Source organism: Canariomyces notabilis, assembly GCF_033297395.1.
Source record: "Canariomyces notabilis strain CBS 508.74 unplaced genomic scaffold N656scaffold_26, whole genome shotgun sequence".
NCBI lineage: Eukaryota > Fungi > Ascomycota > Sordariomycetes > Sordariales > Chaetomiaceae > Canariomyces > Canariomyces notabilis.
The window spans coordinates 89,790-106,380 of NW_027041848.1; the positions used below are offsets into that span (position 1 = coordinate 89,790).

The 16,591-nt window shown below is 54.7% G+C and overlaps 7 protein-coding genes across 7 annotated transcripts; 4 read left to right on the forward strand and 3 right to left on the reverse strand.

Moving 5' to 3' along the window:
- The first annotated feature begins 57 nt into the window (after nucleotides 1–57).
- On the forward strand, nucleotides 58–1,755 carry N656DRAFT_345382 (polysaccharide lyase family 1 protein). Its single transcript, XM_064809317.1, has 2 exons — nucleotides 58–869; nucleotides 986–1,755. Exons 1-2 carry the CDS (start codon nucleotides 153–155, stop codon nucleotides 1,406–1,408), a joined length of 1,140 nt encoding a protein of 379 aa, XP_064666814.1. The 5' UTR covers nucleotides 58–152; the 3' UTR covers nucleotides 1,409–1,755.
- Nucleotides 1,756–2,841: 1,086 nt separating this feature from the next.
- Nucleotides 2,842–5,272, forward strand: N656DRAFT_716230 (WD40 repeat-like protein; the record flags this gene model as incomplete). Its single annotated transcript, XM_064812108.1, has 5 exons — nucleotides 2,842–3,324; nucleotides 3,380–3,970; nucleotides 4,022–4,151; nucleotides 4,220–4,324; nucleotides 4,380–5,272. The coding sequence occupies 5 exons, from the start codon at nucleotides 2,842–2,844 to the stop codon at nucleotides 5,270–5,272; spliced, it is 2,202 nt and encodes a 733-aa protein (XP_064666815.1).
- A 1,953-nt stretch (nucleotides 5,273–7,225) lies between these two features.
- Nucleotides 7,226–8,475, forward strand: N656DRAFT_716254 (mitochondrial carrier; the record flags this gene model as incomplete). Its single annotated transcript, XM_064812110.1, has 4 exons — nucleotides 7,226–7,286; nucleotides 7,362–7,409; nucleotides 7,501–8,209; nucleotides 8,319–8,475. 4 exons carry the CDS (start codon nucleotides 7,226–7,228, stop codon nucleotides 8,473–8,475), a joined length of 975 nt encoding a protein of 324 aa, XP_064666816.1.
- Nucleotides 8,476–9,083: 608 nt separating this feature from the next.
- On the reverse strand, nucleotides 9,084–9,656 carry N656DRAFT_791933 (acyl-CoA N-acyltransferase; the record flags this gene model as incomplete). The annotated part of the gene is made up of 1 exon (XM_064817025.1): nucleotides 9,084–9,656. The coding sequence occupies one exon, from the start codon at nucleotides 9,654–9,656 to the stop codon at nucleotides 9,084–9,086; it is 573 nt and encodes a 190-aa protein (XP_064666817.1).
- An 880-nt stretch (nucleotides 9,657–10,536) lies between these two features.
- On the reverse strand, nucleotides 10,537–11,195 carry N656DRAFT_791934 (uncharacterized protein; the record flags this gene model as incomplete). Its single annotated transcript, XM_064817026.1, has 2 exons — nucleotides 10,537–11,057; nucleotides 11,147–11,195. 2 exons carry the CDS (start codon nucleotides 11,193–11,195, stop codon nucleotides 10,537–10,539), a joined length of 570 nt encoding a protein of 189 aa, XP_064666818.1.
- Nucleotides 11,196–11,891: 696 nt separating this feature from the next.
- Nucleotides 11,892–12,791, reverse strand: N656DRAFT_791935 (alpha/beta-hydrolase; the record flags this gene model as incomplete). The annotated part of the gene is made up of 1 exon (XM_064817027.1): nucleotides 11,892–12,791. One exon carries the CDS (start codon nucleotides 12,789–12,791, stop codon nucleotides 11,892–11,894), a length of 900 nt encoding a protein of 299 aa, XP_064666819.1.
- A 1,051-nt stretch (nucleotides 12,792–13,842) lies between these two features.
- Nucleotides 13,843–16,421, forward strand: N656DRAFT_771114 (uncharacterized protein; the record flags this gene model as incomplete). Its single annotated transcript, XM_064813830.1, has 4 exons — nucleotides 13,843–13,914; nucleotides 13,984–14,472; nucleotides 14,535–14,615; nucleotides 15,108–16,421. 4 exons carry the CDS (start codon nucleotides 13,843–13,845, stop codon nucleotides 16,419–16,421), a joined length of 1,956 nt encoding a protein of 651 aa, XP_064666820.1.
- Nucleotides 16,422–16,591: the final 170 nt, after the last annotated feature.

Below are 16,591 nucleotides of genomic sequence, written 5' to 3' on the forward strand. Positions count from 1 at the left end.
ATGCTGCAAGGCGCTCTCATTGCCGTATAAAGGGTGGGTGGCCTGCTTCGACTCCTGACTTGTTATGTTCGCCCAGGGCAAGGCATCTCTCCCACTTCCGTTCTTCGATTCGTCATTCGTTTTGCGTCTGGAGTCTTACGCTCTTTTCACCAATGCGTCATTCGTTCCTCGTTGCTTCGGCCCTTGCGGCCCTGGCACATACCGTTTCGGCAGTCACCGGTGCCGCCGAGGGCTTTGCCAAGGGAGTGACGGGCGGTGGCAGCGCCACGCCTGTGTACCCCAAGACCAACGCTGAGCTTGTCTCGTACCTGGGTGACTCTCAAGCGCGCGTCATCTATCTTGACCGGACCTTCGACTTCACTGGAACCGAGGGCACCGCCAAGGAGACGGGCTGCGCTCCGTGGGGCACAGCTTCCAATTGCCAGACGGCCATCAATAAGAACAGCTGGTGCGACAACTACCAGCCGAACGCGCCCAAGGTGACCGTCAACTACGACAAGGCCGGCATCCTGGGCATCACCGTCAAGTCCAACAAGTCGATCATTGGTGTCGGCTCCAAGGGTATCATCAAGGGCAAGGGTCTACGGATGGTCAGCGGTGTCAAAAACATCATCATCCAGAACATCCACATCACCAACCTCAACCCCCAGTATGTGTGGGGCGGTGATGCTATCACGATCGACAATGCCGACCTGATCTGGATTGACCATGTTACCACCTCGCTCATCGGCCGCCAACACGTTGTGCTCGGAAACAACGCGAGCAACAGGGTCACCATCTCCAACTGCAAGTTTGACGGCAACACCTCGTGGTCAGCCACCTGCGACGGCTATCATTACTGGGGTTTGTACTTTACCGGTTCCAACGATGTAAGTGCACCCCCCCCCCCCCCCCCCCCCCCCCCCCCCCCCCCCCCCCCCCCCCTTATCATCCATCTTTCTTTCCTTGTATTTGCCCCAATCCTAACACAAACTCCCTCACCCAGATGATCACCTTCAAGAACAACTACATCACCAAGATGTCAGGCCGCTCGCCCAAGGTGGCCGGCAACACGCTGCTGCACGCCGTCAACAACTACTGGTACGACAGCGGGTCGGGTCATGCCTTTGAGGTGGACTCGGGCGCGCAGATCCTGGTCGAGGGCAACGTGTTCCAGAACATCAAGACGCCCGCCGAGGCCGACGGCGGCAAGATGTTCAGCTCGCCCAGCACGAGCGCCAACGCCGTCTGCTCGAGCTCCTTGGGACGCGTATGCCAGATCAACGGTTTCGGCAGCTCCGGCAGCCTGTCCGGTACTGACTCCAGCTTCCTGGCCAACTTTAAGGGCAAGAACATTGCCTCGGCCGCTGCGTATTCGAGTACCACCGTTAAGAATGTGCCTAGCACGGCCGGGTTCGGGAAGATCTAATGTAATGTAGGGAACAGTTGAAGGTGGAGAAGAGGGTGTCCATTCGGGTTCTGTGTATATAATTCTATCATTCTTTGCCGCCAGTTGAGCTGCCTCGATGCCTGGTTCGCGTCGGTGTGCGGTTGTTTCTGTGGCGAATGTAAATAAGGTACAGCTTGCAAGTACAATACTTATTATTCTTCACCAGTCTGCCATTGGTAATCATAATATGTGTGCAAGTTCGTATATGGTGAAGCAAGAGGTAAGGAAAATGGCCTTCTGCCCAAACCTTCTGCCGTTGTGAAGTCGAGATTCCGAATGTGGAGGGGGAGCGAACCGTCCCGTCGTTCAATTCCGCGTTCTTAATCTTGTGGGCAAACCACTATCGTCTGCTGTGTCACCGTGCCTCTGAGCATTAACGACGACGATAAACCGATTGGGACCCGCGGCCCTGTCTACTTGATGACTCTTGACCTGCTTTATCATGAATGCCAAATTGGTGTATAGTTGTTAAAAAGTGTGCACTCAAAATTTAGATGAGATGGCACAAGCATTCACGTGAGTTTTTCCTTGATGCAAGGGTTCAAATGTTCTTTGAGTTAGGTCGTGGTTTGAGTGGAATCAGTGGATGGTACCACAGTAGTGCGCACACAACATTTGCAACTTTGCTACATACAATACACAGGTGGCAGTATGGCCACGCCTCCGATAACCTTATAAGTCTGCTTTGAAATAACAAATCCAGCTCAAGAGAATTAATGTTCGGTATGATACTTTTACAACTCGACGTTTTGCATCTTAGTAACTCTGTTTTAGGATCCATTCAACGCTAGTGCCTTGAGGCGATGTTGCGCTGAAGCTGAACGCTGAACAGTGGCGACTTCCCCGCACCCACAGCTCTGGGAAAAGTGGATGCTCAGACCAGCTGACGAGCGATAACGCCATTTCTCGCGAAAAGCAACAAAGCCGTCCTGCCATTCCGATTTCGCCCTCTGCCCCGTAGTGGTCTTGCCGTCGTCGATTGAATGTCGCCATCCCAAGCTATCCCGCCGAGCCCACGACCGCTAGCTAATAAAATCGTTATCAATCTGCTCTGCGATACACTGGTTACACAGGAAATCAAATTCGAAGCCGCTGGAAACTCGGTTGCCGTCTGATCTTGAATCACTACGGTACTTATCAGGAGCTCCAGTTAGCGACGTCCTCTCGTCGACCCTTCTTCTCGACAGCATATCAGATTGCGAACTGTCAGCCGTGTATTGCGTGCCGCTGTGCCGTCCGGGTCCTGCCCAGCTCCTGGCGCAGGCCGCTGTTCAATCGCATTACCCTTCCAGCACGCAATCCACCCGGCCTGACACCTTGTTGGACAGTCGAGCCCAATGCTTGCACGGGCCATTTACCCTGCAACCAACACCTAAGACCGCCGTGTTCTTGTGTTCCCGCCCCTTTTCCCTATGGAACACTTCCATCCACCTTCGACCGTGAACGGCCACTCGCCGCTACCGACGCAAAATGGCATCAGTCTGTCGCCGCACGACGCCCTTACCCCGGGTCTCCTTATAGACCGGCCCACGCGATCACATAGGAGTGTCAACATACCCCTCAGAGAGGACGGGAACGAGGCGGGGCGATCTGTTGATACGGCCAAGAGCTGTAACCGACTACGACCGGAGGAAGAGGAGCGGCTGCGGTCGCGGGATAGCATGACCAAGATGACTTCGTCACAGATAGGGAAGACATCTACCCCCTTCTTGAAGGCACACATCCCAAGCTCTTATGCGCCGATTGGGAAGACGCAAAACGAGGAGACGGCACGGGAGAAAGAACCAAATACGAAATACTGTTACCGACACCGACCTGATTCGAAATGTCGAAGAGCTGCCGATGAGGCCAAGATGATTTCAATCCAAAGGGATCTCGACAAGCTCCCCCCTGCAGTGAGTTTGCTTCCCGCCCCGTCACAGTCTGTTGTCAGGCTAACACGACCCTTAGGATCAGCAGGCCATCACCCACGTCTGGTCGTTGTTTTCCGCCGCTCCAGCCCGTCATCGCAAGTTGATGTTGCAGGGCGTCCTGTCTCAGCTCTGCTTTCCCCAGCTTTCGCTCGTCTCCCGGGAGGTTTCTGAGGCGCTCAAGATCGATTTTATTACAGCACTTCCTGTCGAGCTTTCGCAAAAGATCCTTTGCTATCTCGACACGGTTAGCTTGACCAAGGCCGCTCAGGTGAGCCAGCGGTGGCGGGAGTTGGCCGATGACGATGCAGTTTGGGTCCGGATGTGCGAGCAGCACGTGAACAGGAAATGCACAAAGTGTGGATGGGGGTTGCCACTCCTGGAGAGAAAACGGTTGCGGAACTATACCAGACAGCGCCAATTGGCAAAGGACAACTCGAACGGGAGGATACAGGAGCTGCCTGAGTCGTCGGCTACCGGCTCGCAGGAGTCACCAGCCGTTGGCAAGAGGCAATCAGACTCGACAGATGATGTACCGGAAGGTAAACGGCGGTGTGTTGACATGCCGCGGGAGCCGGAGCCGGAGCCGAAGATTCGAAGTTGGAAAGATGTGTACAGGGACCGGTGGCAGGTGAGCATATCACTTCCTAATCTTCTCGGATAACGCTAACCACTCCTCAAGGTCGGGTACAATTGGAAGTACGGGCGATGCTCCGTCAAAACGCTTAAAGGCCACACCAACGGCGTCACATGCCTTCAGCTTGACGATAACATCCTGGCTACAGGATCCTACGACGCCACCATCAAGATCTGTATGCCTGCCCGGAGCTTCAACCGTGCCCCCACCTTCGAAGAGAAGACTAACCATGACCGGTAACAGGGAATATCGAGACGGGCGAGGAGATTCGGACTCTTCGGGGCCACACACGAGGGATACGCTCGCTTCAGTTCGATGATTCCAAACTGATCAGCGGTAGCCTAGACAGTACGTGGCATACGCTGCCTTACAATGGATGGCTTGGTTGCTGACCTTGACGCAGGCACGATCAAGATCTGGAACTGGCACACGGGCGAGTGCATATCGACATTGCAGGGCCACACGGATGGGGTTATCAGCGTGCACTTTGATGCTCAGCTACTCGCAAGCGGCTCGATCGACCGGAGCGTCAAGATCTTTGACTTCAACTCCAGGGAAACGTTCTGCCTTAAGGGTCACACAGATTGGGTCAACTGCACCCGGCTCGACATTCACAGCCGGACTGTGATGTCCTCTTCGGACGACACCACCATTAAGCTCTGGGATCTCGACTCCAAACAGGTGATCCGAACCTATGAAGGTCACGTTGGCCATGTCCAACAAGTCCTGCTCCTGCCGCCGGAGTATGAACCCGACGACGAACTGACGACGGGCATCAATGGATTGGGCGATAATACGGACACGCTCTCGGTGGCTAGCGGCGGCGACGGGACCCCGGCAGTATCGTTCATGCATCCTGACCGCCGCAGCAGTCCCGAGGCTCGCGACGAGGATATCCGTGGGCTGTACGGCTCATCTTTTGCATCCGACCCCTCCCGTCCGCTGCCTCCTCGGTATTTCCTGTCGGGTGGGCTTGACAACACCATCCGACTCTGGGACAGCGCGACTGGCAAGTGCCTAAAGACCATGTTCGGGCACCTCGAGGGCGTGTGGGCGCTCGCCGGCGACACAATTCGGGTGATCAGCGGAGCGAACGATGGCATGGTCAAATGCTGGGAACCACGCAGCGGCAAATGCGACGCGACATTTGTGGGGCATCGTGGTCCGGTGACATGCGTGGGCTTGAGCGACAGCCGCATGGCGAGCGGCAGCGAGGACGGCGAGATTAGGGTCTATTCTTTCAAGGACATTGGAAACGGCTTGGATTCGGGCACGCCATGTTCAACCGGCGTGTAGACGACCCGGTGCCGGGGCCGCAGCGGAGTTTTGTAGGCTTGTTTTCTTCCTTTTCGGTCTTCCAGCGCCGTCTCATCTGGTAATACTCCCAAAAGTCGGGTAATTTTTTCTGGGCTCTCACTTTGGCGTTGTCGGGTATCGGATGGATCGGGCGAGGGTTGGGTTGGTCAAGGAAAACACCTAGAGTGTGCGACAGGCGGCGCGATAGGTGCTCGAAGCCTCGAAGTGCGTTTTTTTTGCCTTTTGACGCCGGATACCCTTCATGTACAGATTATATAGGTTTTGACAGGTTTTACTTATTAATCAGCCTGTCTTCTTTCCATGGATGAGCGTCTGCCCCTGATGGTAAGCACCGACCTCAAGGTGACACTGCCGCTCCAGATGGGATTCTTGTTCTTGTGGGGATTCAGAAATCGGGACCCTGACTTTTGTGCCGGAGAGACATCTCGGCATACGCAAAATTGACCTCGGCATTGGCTGGTTGCGGCATGGGTGGGTGATCCCGAAAGCGTCCGAGCTTGTGGTTGGCAGGTGGGGCAAGCCTTCCCCAGAATCACAAGCCGAAGCTCGGCTTTGGATCGGCTATCCAAGCCTAGGCCGCCCCATACGTCATGGCAGATCACAAGCAAAGTTGCGCATCAGTCTTTTGCTCAATGCGAAAGGCACAAAGGGCGGTTATTTGGTATCGGTAGTATGACTGTTGACAGCGCATGCGTGCGGCCAATGCCAATCGCAATACCGTTAACAATTGCTTCCTTGACCTAACATCAAATGTTAGTTGAGTTGTGGGATCCAATTCTCCGAGGTCACGGCAGAGTGGATTCCACGGCAGCTGCCAGGGGCATCGGAATCTCAAAAGATACTTTATTGCTTGTACATACATCCGCTGCCCCGATGGACGGACCAGACCGTTGCACACAGCCCCAGCGTCATACACACACCAACACTCACGGGGTCGCCATGTGTCCGGCGTCATTGCCCTTGCAGATCTGCCATTGTTCGGTATATTCCATTGCAGTGCCCTCTTTTACCTTGATGCCATTGATCCTCTCGGGTCAATCGTGATTCTTTTCTTGCAAAGCTACCGGTAAAAGGGTCGGTTGGACGCTCTTGGCTGGCCAACTCTGACCGTGACTCAACCAACAATGTGGACCTACTAATACCTAGCTTTAACTTCCCCGTGTCCCGGGGCCTAGGGTCGGCTGAACGAGGGAGATCTAGGTCGGTCGGTCCCCTTTCTATATCTACCTAGGTAGTACCTTATCTCCACCTCGTTTCCGGCCGCCCTCCTGGCTCTTAGTCTTCGGCTCGGCTATCGTTTTGTGAGATCCGATACTGTGCCGGAGTCAGTTCGTCAGTCAGTCAGTCACCTGTTGTTCGTAGAGTCATATTTGGGGTTCAGACCCTCGACGCCGAGACACACTCTTCCCTTTTTCTTTGTTCCGTCCCCTTCTGGTGATACCCCTCCGGTACCTTAACTCTTTTTCTCTCCGCCGTGACCATTGGACTCTTGATTCCATTCCAAAAGCAGTTGTGGGGGCGCCGCTCTTTTCCCTGACTCGCGACCTGCTGCCTTACCTTACTTGTCCCATATCATCTCGAGTCCCTGAGCTACTGACTTGCATTTGATCCGTGCCTCCCACTTGTCATCTTTCGTCCACTCGACTTTAGGTTGAAGCTAGTGTGTCATAGCTCATAACCGGGCAACGGACAAACCACCTGTCACCTGGTTATTTGCGCCCTGCGCAGCTTGCGCGTCGGCTAGGACCGTGGTGGTGCTGAATTTGCGGCGACTTGACCTAGCACGCGCCAGAAACGAAGACCTTGCCGGCAGTCGGAACGTTTCGGATATCCATCGCGCTCTGAAGCCGCAAGCCACTTGAGGCGGGCTTGTGTGGGGGGACACAGACTCGGCAGCGACCCAAGTTCAGGAGAAAAGGACGCGGAGTAGCCATGGCAACAAAAGTCAACAAGGACGGCAAGAAGCCGCCTACTGCCGCGACGAACCTGATCGGTGAGCTTCCATCTACCTGCGTGGTCCCCAGTCAAGACGGCAGAGATAATGCTGACATGCTGGCTCGCATTGCAGCTGGTGGTGGTGCTGGCATGATGGAGGCGTTGGTGTGCCATCCTCTTGGTGCGTCCCCTTGCGCTTCGACTCTCAATCCCTTCTAAACCTCATTCGATCAAGATTTCGCATGTAGCAGGTGGCTAACGGGTCTTGGTAGACACCATCAAGGTGCGGATGCAGCTCTCTAGGCGAGGCAGGCAACCGGGCATGCCCAAACGCGGCTTCCTGCGCACCGGCGTTGAGATCGTCAAGAAGGAGACGCCGCTCGGGCTTTACAAGGGCCTCGGCGCTGTTCTCACAGGCATTATCCCCAAGATGGCCATCCGCTTCACCTCGTTCGAGTGGTATAAACAACTCCTGGCCAGCCGGGAAACGGGCGTCATCTCCGGGCAGGCGCTGTTCCTGGCCGGGCTGGCGGCGGGCGTCACCGAGGCCGTTGCCGTCGTCACGCCCATGGAAGTCATCAAAATCCGGCTGCAGGCGCAGTACCACAGCATGGCGGACCCGCTCGATGTGCCTAAGTATCGCAACGCGGCCCACGCCCTGTACACGGTGGTCAAGGAGGAGGGGGTCGGCGCCCTGTACCGCGGCGTCTCGCTCACCGCGCTCCGCCAGGGCAGCAACCAGGCCGTCAACTTCACGGCGTATACCTACTTCAAGGAGTGGCTGTTTAAGTGGCAGCCCGAGTACGCCGGCGGCAACTTGCCCAGTTACCAGACGACCTTGATTGGGTTGGTCAGCGGTGCCATGGGCCCGCTCAGCAACGCCCCGATCGACACCATCAAAACCCGCCTGCAAAAGATGAAGGCTGAGGAGGGCACCACGGCGCTGCAGCGTATCAGCAGGATTGCTGGTGATATGTTTAGGTGCGTTCCCACTTCCGCTTTCCCTTTTACTTAGAGTCCGAGTCTGGTCCCGCGGGAGTGCAGTGAGTGAGTGAGTGCAAATGCTGACGAGACGCAACCCCCTGAACAGGCAAGAGGGTTTCCACGCCTTTTACAAGGGCATCACGCCCAGAATTATGCGCGTCGCTCCGGGCCAGGCCGTCACATTCACCGTCTATGAATACCTGCGAGAGAAGCTCGAGAAGAGCGGGCCGACTATCTTGACGGGGGGAAGGTACGAGGAATAAAGAAAAACAAGAATACACCCGCCATACGATCATGCACCCGACTTTCATCGCAACACCCTGATCCTGAAGCCTGAGCACCCCCCTTCACCCCGTTCTTGTGAATACAACCAACCCATTCACCCGTTGGGCTTGTGTTGAAGGCGATCCGTGTATTCCTTGTTTGACCTTGGCTGTTTTTCCCGTTCTCCTTCGCGTGGGGGTTTATACTGATTGGGAGCACCATTCTCATGTGTTTGGTCTGCAGCAGCCACGATCGAGAGTTTCACAGCATGAAAGCGGTTAAGGCATGATTGGGGGACTTAGCTCGATTCGGGGTTCCCTTTGGCTTTTGCTTGGGAGTCTGGGATTGGAGGCAAGGTGCTCGATGGTAGTCAGGGTTCGTTCGTCGCCTTAGATGTCAGAAAGACAGAAGGATTCAGATTCAGATGAGAATACTAAGCTAGAGCTACTAGTACTAGTACCATGATGTGGAAGGCCGGTACTGTAGCAGGACAGCTGACTATTACAAGGAGCTCGGGAAAAAAACTACCCAGAACGAGAACAAAACATGAGATGCTCGTGAAACAATGGTATATATCTCATGAGACCAGAACTTGCAAGTAAACCATCTACCTCTCGTCTCTGAACATGACATGCATCAAAATATCCCTAACAACACCATGTTTCTCCACCGCCTTCCTCTGCCGGCCCTCCCGCTTAAAGCCAGCCTTGTCCAAGACCCGGCCACTCGCAATATTCCCAGCAATCACACCAGCCTCAAGCCTCAGCAGATGCGGAAAGGTGCGAAACGCCCAGTCAGAGAAGGCCGTGACGGCCTCGGTGGCAATGCCCTGGTTCCAATGCTCCTCGCCCAGCCAGTAGCCAATCTCCATGGTCCGGTACTGGATGTCGTCGCGCATCTTGAGGCCGATGCCGCCAATGACTACGCCCGGGCCGCCGCCCGAGTCGGGCAGGCAGATGGCAAAGTCGCGCATCGGAGACACCGAGGTCGCCTGCGCGATCCACGACCGGGCGTCGTCCAACGTGTAGGGATGCACAAACCGGTTGGTCATGAACTGGGCTACTTTGGGACTGTTGGCGGCCTTTGCAAGGGGCTCGACGTCCCGGTCCCCGTTGGGGTCGTACGGGCGGATGATGCAGTTGCAGCGGGGGAGCTGGAGGATGGGTTCGGGTGCAGGCATTTCTGTACAGAGTGAATTGGAGGTTGTATGGAGAGGTAACTGGAAAAAGTAGGACCGGGGTCTGGATGACTTGAACGTGGGTATTGGGAAAGAGCAACGTCTGGCTTGACACTGGAAGGCAGTTGCTGCCTAACTTGCTGGCTGATGCCCAAGATGGAGGCTTCAGTTGTCTTCCGGATCACGAAGGTGTGAAACTGTGTGGAATATGTGGTAAATAGGTAACATTGCGCATTAGCGCTCTAGTCCTTTCTTATGAACTTTTGGCCCTTACAACTTTTCTGACTCATTCAGGCGAGGCTGTGTATGCGGTGGCCGCGGTGCTGTTGATGTACCTACCTCCTGCGGCCATGACACGGAAATGCACATGCAACCTCGCATCTGTCTCTTTACCTTCCAGAAGCAGTTAAGGCACGGGGTATAGAGAGCCCGGCTGAGAATAAGCTAGGAAACCTCCTCACATAGACAGGAAGCCCTCCCTGAGTCAACGGTTACTCGGATGATAAGCCGCTTATCAAACTTAAGGTAAGATGAACACCTGCCATGTAAGGTAAATAAAGGATTTATACTACAGTCATTTATCAACTGGAAGCAGATCAGTTTTGAGGATGACAATCAGCAGTTACTAGCCTCAAGGAAGTTGAAGGGGACAAGCCACGAAGGCAGTGCTGAAGGGAAAAGTGTCTCAAATTAGATGAACAATGGAAGTTCTCGTGTCTCTTGAAAGCTCCCCCTCTACACAGAAGGTCGCTGAGCCTTGTATGCTCTCAAGCTGGGACGTTTCTCAGCGCGATCCTGACCAAGTGCAACTGAGGTCTATCATGACCGAACGCACCGTACCAGCCTGACGGAGTTAATGAGACATGGAATCCTCGACCACAGCTTAGCTCAGCTGCGTAGCCAACCGCCGAACCTGCTCCAACAGCGCCGGGTTCTCCCGCGGCGCATTCTTCAGCACCTTGTCCCTAAGATGATTGACCTGTAGCCCCGGTGCGGTGGGCGGGTTGCCCTGTGCGGTCTGGATGCGCGACACCTGGAATTGGAGGAAGAACTTGGGCACCTTGATGGTAAGCGGTCCGCCCACAGAGCGGATCCCGGCCTCGGTGGCCAGGTACACGTTGAGCGTGTCCTGGAAGCGTTGCAAATCGGTGGCTGAGAGGGGGTTGGAGGCGGCAAACTCGGTCAGAGCGAACTCAAGCGGGGAGAGGTTTGACGAGGCAAAGTTGACGTCGGAAAATGTGACGCCTCCTGAAGTGACGTCGGGGACGCCAGACAGTGTCTGGGTGTTGGGGTTGCAAGTGACGGCGCTCTGGATGGCCCGGACTGTGTTCACGACTTCGGCGGGGAGGGCTGTGTTGCCGATGATGAAGCAGGCGTTGGCTTGACGGGGAGCAGAAAGGGGTGCTGCACTTGGGTATTAGCACTTGTCATTTGGTGGACTGGTGTTGCAACATATGGGAGCGTGAAAGACTCCCGAGGTCGCACCGACGCACCTGCGAGGGCAACTCCAGCGGCCGCCAAGAGAAGTGTTGACGGGTGCATTTTCGTTGACTCTTGTCGATGACTCGTTTCGATGACTCCTCGGTATATGCCAAGTATGTTCCAACTGCTGTGTCTATACGTGAAGAACGTGGGTTGTAGCCCGCCGGTAAAGGGAGATGGTCGTGAACGAGTGACGTCGAAGCAAAGAACCCTTCACTGAAGGACGAAAACGGGCCAGCCCAAATAGGTATGAACTATTAATGATGATGATTGAAAGCTGAGAAGATGTGAAGAGAACACTTGATCGGCAGTGAGGAATTGGGGGTATCGCCAACTAAGTATTCGGGGACTTGACGATGTCCCCTGATATGGCGGCTCGATGAGACGCGCGAAGCGACTGTATGCGACACGAGCTTGCCTTGCCAGGCACACGAGGCTCTTCGGTTGACAGACTAGGTGCATTGTACCCTAGTTCAGAATGAAGCGATGCGACACATTCGTGGAGTATGCCCCTGAGCTTGGTGAAACTCTAAGACCCCTGGCAGCTCCCGAATTTATAGCACAACGAAAGACCCCGAGGTATCCGTATTGCAGATAAATGACATAAATACCTTAAAGTAAGATTGCTCGAGGTATCAGATGGTGCATTCGCATAGTCGGCGATTGCAATATATTCAGAATATCTACTGCAGCGATTGCGGTAATAACAGCAGACAGGTGACTTATAAAGGTCGGGATGTTGGGCATGAACTTACCCTACACCTTCCCAGTCTTGTCTCTCTTTACAAAACCACCACCACCAGCCGCCCGTCTCTCTTCCAACTCGCTCAACATGTCCAAGAACGGCCCGAGAAAGGCCTCCGTCTCGACTTCAAAACCTCCATGATGACCCGGCATCAAGTACACCGGGCACTCAAGGATCCTCGCCTGCTCCTCGGCGGCACGGGCAAAGAAGGCATCTTTGCACCGCACTCCCCTCATCGTCCCGACGCTCACCCTATTCTCCTTCAGCCTCCACAGATTCGGACAAAAACCCATCAGCACAGGAAACTCATTGTCCCAAAAGTTCCTTGGATTCTCCGGCTCGGGAGGAACAGTCTTGGGAATACCCTCATCCCCATAGCCAATCAACTTCTCTCCAAACTCGGCCGCCGCCGCCTCCAGCCCTTGCGTCTGGTAGACCTCCACAAGGTGGACACACCAGTCGAACACCTCGGCAGAGTCCGGAAGGAGGCTCATCGTGCCCGCCTCGTGCGAAACGAGATGGTCAACCATCTCCGGAAAGTCATGGGCAAACTGGAAGGCTATGATCCCGCCTAAACTGCTGCCAAAGAGGATTGCCTTGTCAAAGCCGCCCACGGCGCGCATGACGGCGCGGACGTCGCGCGCTTGTTGGCCAGGGCTGAACTTTTTGTTCTTGTTGGGAGGGGTCACCTGGCTAGCAGACATCTGCCGGCGGTCAAACGTCACGCAGGTGAATCGACCACTGTTGCTGTTGCAGAGAGCGGCCATCATGGCGAAGAACTGCCGGGCGTGGCCGTTGCCGCCGGGGATGAAGATGATCAGCTCGCGGCCATGGCCTTGGCGCCAGTAGTGCAGGTCGCAGCCTTCGTTGTGGACGATTGCGTGGGTAAGGGGCTGGGTTGGTTCTTGCATGATGGGTGGGTGGATGTTGGATCTCTGTTCGTGCTCAAGAAGACACTTTGGAGGATTGGATACGAGCACCGGAATGGTCCATTGGAGTTGAGCCCTTCGGCCATCTGCAGACTGCACTGCGGAGGTTGTAGGTATATACGTGGTTAACCATTCCTCTAGTGGGACTTGGCGCGGAGACGGGGCAGTGCACCTGGTTGCAAGTGCTGACTCCTGTGATCTCAACAGTCCTGCACAGCCCACCAATGCGGAGTCCTTACCTGGGACGAGGTGTCAGCGACTGTCACCGTTCTTTCGCGTCGGGTGTAAGGCCCGCCAGGCCAACTGAACATCTTCGTGCTGTATCGGAAGGAAAGTTACCTAAGTGATTGAGGTTAGGGACGCGTATTGTGGAAATCCAAAAGTAGGTTTTCCAGGCTTCCATTCCAGCTCGAGGATTCCTTTGGCAAGATGGAAGCCCCAACCGACTGAACCGAAGGCCCCTTGTTCGGCAGAATTGCTACCGACACCGAGGCTATTTCCGCCCAGGGTGGGGTTTCCGCTCATACAGCCATAACCCTGTGGCTGACCAGGGTCAAGTGGCTGGTGGGCGGAAACCCCACCCTGGGCGGAAACCCTACTTAAAATGGTACCCGATTAGGTAGGCGATCGCGCCTTCCAGGTTTACCGCCCTGCGATGGGATGACACCTCTGTACCCCGCAAAGTAATGTAAGCTTGTGTCCGTCCAAGCAAAATCTCAAAATATCACAGGAAGGCCAGAACTACCGCCATCGAGATTCGGGCTTGCAAAATGTCCTGCAGCCTTCCTGTTCCCGCGCCTTCCTTAACAAAAGTCTTCTGACTCGATAGACAGGGCCTATCGGAGGCCGTGGGACATGGCCCTCAAAGGCTCAAACCCGGGAAACGACTCAAACGAGATGCGCGCAGTGGGTGGGAGACGGGACCTACAACACAGATACCCTAACTAACTGCTCTCGAGAGCTTGAAGATTCTCCCGACTTTGCTCAAAACAGCTTACATGTTTGGCTTGGTGACTTGCACACACACCTAGCTATGCGGTTCACTGACTTGATCCGCTTGGGTAAGCAGCCTTTGCCGGCTGACCCGCGGAACCCCGGATCAGTGGTGAGTTCAAAGTCCGCAATGAGACAGCCTGCTACATACCCAGCTAACTTTCTTTGGCTTCTCCGCTAGCCCGAAGGCTACGGGCAGGAAAGCGGCCAACAGACAGAATCAGACGGCGGTCCGAGTCCCGTCGACCTCGCTGCACTGACGCTTGGAGACGGTGAGACCGCCTGGGAGACACACACATACTACAACCTCTGGGCTAAAGCATACGAGACCGTAAGAGAAGATCCGGGTCATCAGGGGCTCCTTGATGATTTCGAGAAGTACATCAGGGACGGCAAAGATGCGTCATTGGGTGGCGCAGGAGAAGGTGAAGCCCAAAACTTTTCGGATGCCAAACGCCTCGAAGCTATCCAAAAAGCTGCTAAAGAGAAGCTCGATGAGCTCCCTAGGACCCGTTTGTCACTCTCCATTGCCGGAAAGTCCATTGCCGTTCGGACGGCCGTCCAAAAGACCATCAGAGCCGTGGCCGCTTTCAAGGATGTTATCAGCTCTGCCATCTCCGCCCAACCCTTTGCTGCCCTTGCTTGGGCCGGGGTTATGGCCATTCTTCCCGTAAGTTTGTAGCTTTCTTGCATACTGTTACTCCCACTCTTGTGCTGATAGATGTGTCACAGTTTCTTGAGAATGGGTTGCAGCAGGACGACGATGCCGCAGACGGTTTGAACAACATTATCTTTCTCCTTGTTCGGTACCAGGTACTAGAAGATGAATTTTGATACCTGAATTCCGAGACGCAAGGTGCGTACCTATCTAATGAGCATTCGGGACGGAGAGCCATAGTCAACCTAGTAACTAAGGCTGTCCACATGCAGTCAATCTAAAAGTGCCCGCCAGCTCCTGCTAAGTATCAGAACTAAACTAGTCAGCATTTATGCGCAGATATACGTTTACGAAATTTGAGTTGTCCTGCAGTACGCAAGAAGCAGGGCGCATCGCTTCCTGAGAAACTCTTTGACCAGAGACGGCTGGAAGGACATGTGGGCAGATATAGAGTCAACGAGCCGACTGGTAGATCAAGGAGTAGAAATCCGTACCGTTGGAAGAACGCTGCAAATCTCGAGGACCGTCAATGACATGATGAAGAAGGCTGAATCCTTGTAGCAGGCAACTCTCGCTTCCGTAGAGGCATGTCGGACTTCTCCCAAACCCTCCCACGGAGCTACGATGCTGACATGACTCCCTGGTAGGACGGCAACCAAACATGGCTCTTGCTAGAGCTCAAGTGCGCCGGAAACACCCTCTTCGACTCCGCTGAAGTCGTTTGTGGCACCGAGACGCAATGCCTGGAAGGCACTCGAGTGAGCATCCTCAACGACATCCAAGACTGGGTCGATGACCCCGCGGCGGAACCTATCTACTGGTTGCATGGAATGGCTGGCACTGGCAAGACCAGCGTCGCCCTGACCGTGGCGAATGCGCTGAACCATCAGCAGCCCTTCGCTGGTAGTGGCCGCTCCCCACCCCATGGTGCTTTCCTCGGAGCCAGCTTCTTCTTCAAGCAAGGAGATGCAACCAGAAACAGTACGAAGATGTTCTTCACCACCATCGCGAGGCGCCTGGCGCAAGAGCTCCCAGACCTCAAAGTTCACATAGCCAATTCTGTCAAAGAGGATTTAGAGATCGGATCGAAAGACCCCTTCAAGCAATTCCAAAACCTGATCCTCAATCCTCTTTCTTTACTAGACCAGGAGACATTGCTCTCGATACGTTTAGTGGTCACCGTCGATGCATTGGATGAGTGCATTTACCAAACCGACGTTGAGCAGCTGCTCAGCATGCTAGTGGCTATTCAAAGCCTTCATCGAGTCCAGCTACGCATGTTTATCACCAGCAGACCAGACGACTATATCGTCAGAAGCTTCGAGGAGCTGCCCAGCTCCCTGTATCGCTCGTCGGTTCTCGACAAGGTTCCTTATCCTGCGTGCGAAACGAACCAGGAGGATGATATTACGAGGTATCTCACACATACGTTGACTGGCATCGTCAAGAAACGGAAAGTACCGCCAGATTGGATCGACCAAAATGGAATCGCAAAGCTCGGCCAGAAGTCTGATGGACTATTCATCTACGCAGCGACCGCGTGCCGCTTTCTGGATGCTGAGGAATTTTCTGACCCAGATTCCCGGCAGGAACTCCTCGATGTGATTTTCGACAACCTGGTGGACCGTGGTGCCCCTCAGGAGAAGGCCGATGAGATATACCTCAAGGTTTTGAGTTTCAGACACCTTGAAAATGCGAGGGTGACAACGAGGCGGAGGTTTTTCGCATCAATTACCAAGATCCTTGGCTTTATCGCTGTTTTTTGCGAGCCCGTTTCCACGTCTTCACTTGCCGACTTCCTTTTGCTCCAAAGACCAGAGCTCGACGAGAAGTTACGGCGGCTTCACTCCGTCATAGCTATCCCGCGGGAGGGGAATCTCCCAATAACTCTTGTCCACCTCTCATTCCGTGACTTTCTCCTAAAGCGAGGAGCGCTCGCGGGGACTTCCTTTCCGGGTTGAAGAATCATCAATGCACCGAGCGGTACTGGAGCGCTGCCTCGAACTTATGTCCCAGAATCTGCGTCAGGACATGTGCAACCTCGTCTCGCCCGGATGGCGCGTGTCAGAGATTGCTCCCAGCTAAGTCGAAACCAATATCTCACGAGCCTTACAGTACGCTTGTTGCTACT

Excerpts from the sequence above, each read along its gene's own strand:
- N656DRAFT_345382 (XM_064809317.1), top strand. The coding sequence starts at position 153 with ATGCGTCATTCGTTCCTCGTTGCTTCGGCCCTTGCGGCCCTGGCACAT. Across the intron at positions 870-985 it reads ACTTTACCGGTTCCAACGAT|ATGATCACCTTCAAGAACAA; the intron begins GTAAGTGCACCC and ends TCCCTCACCCAG.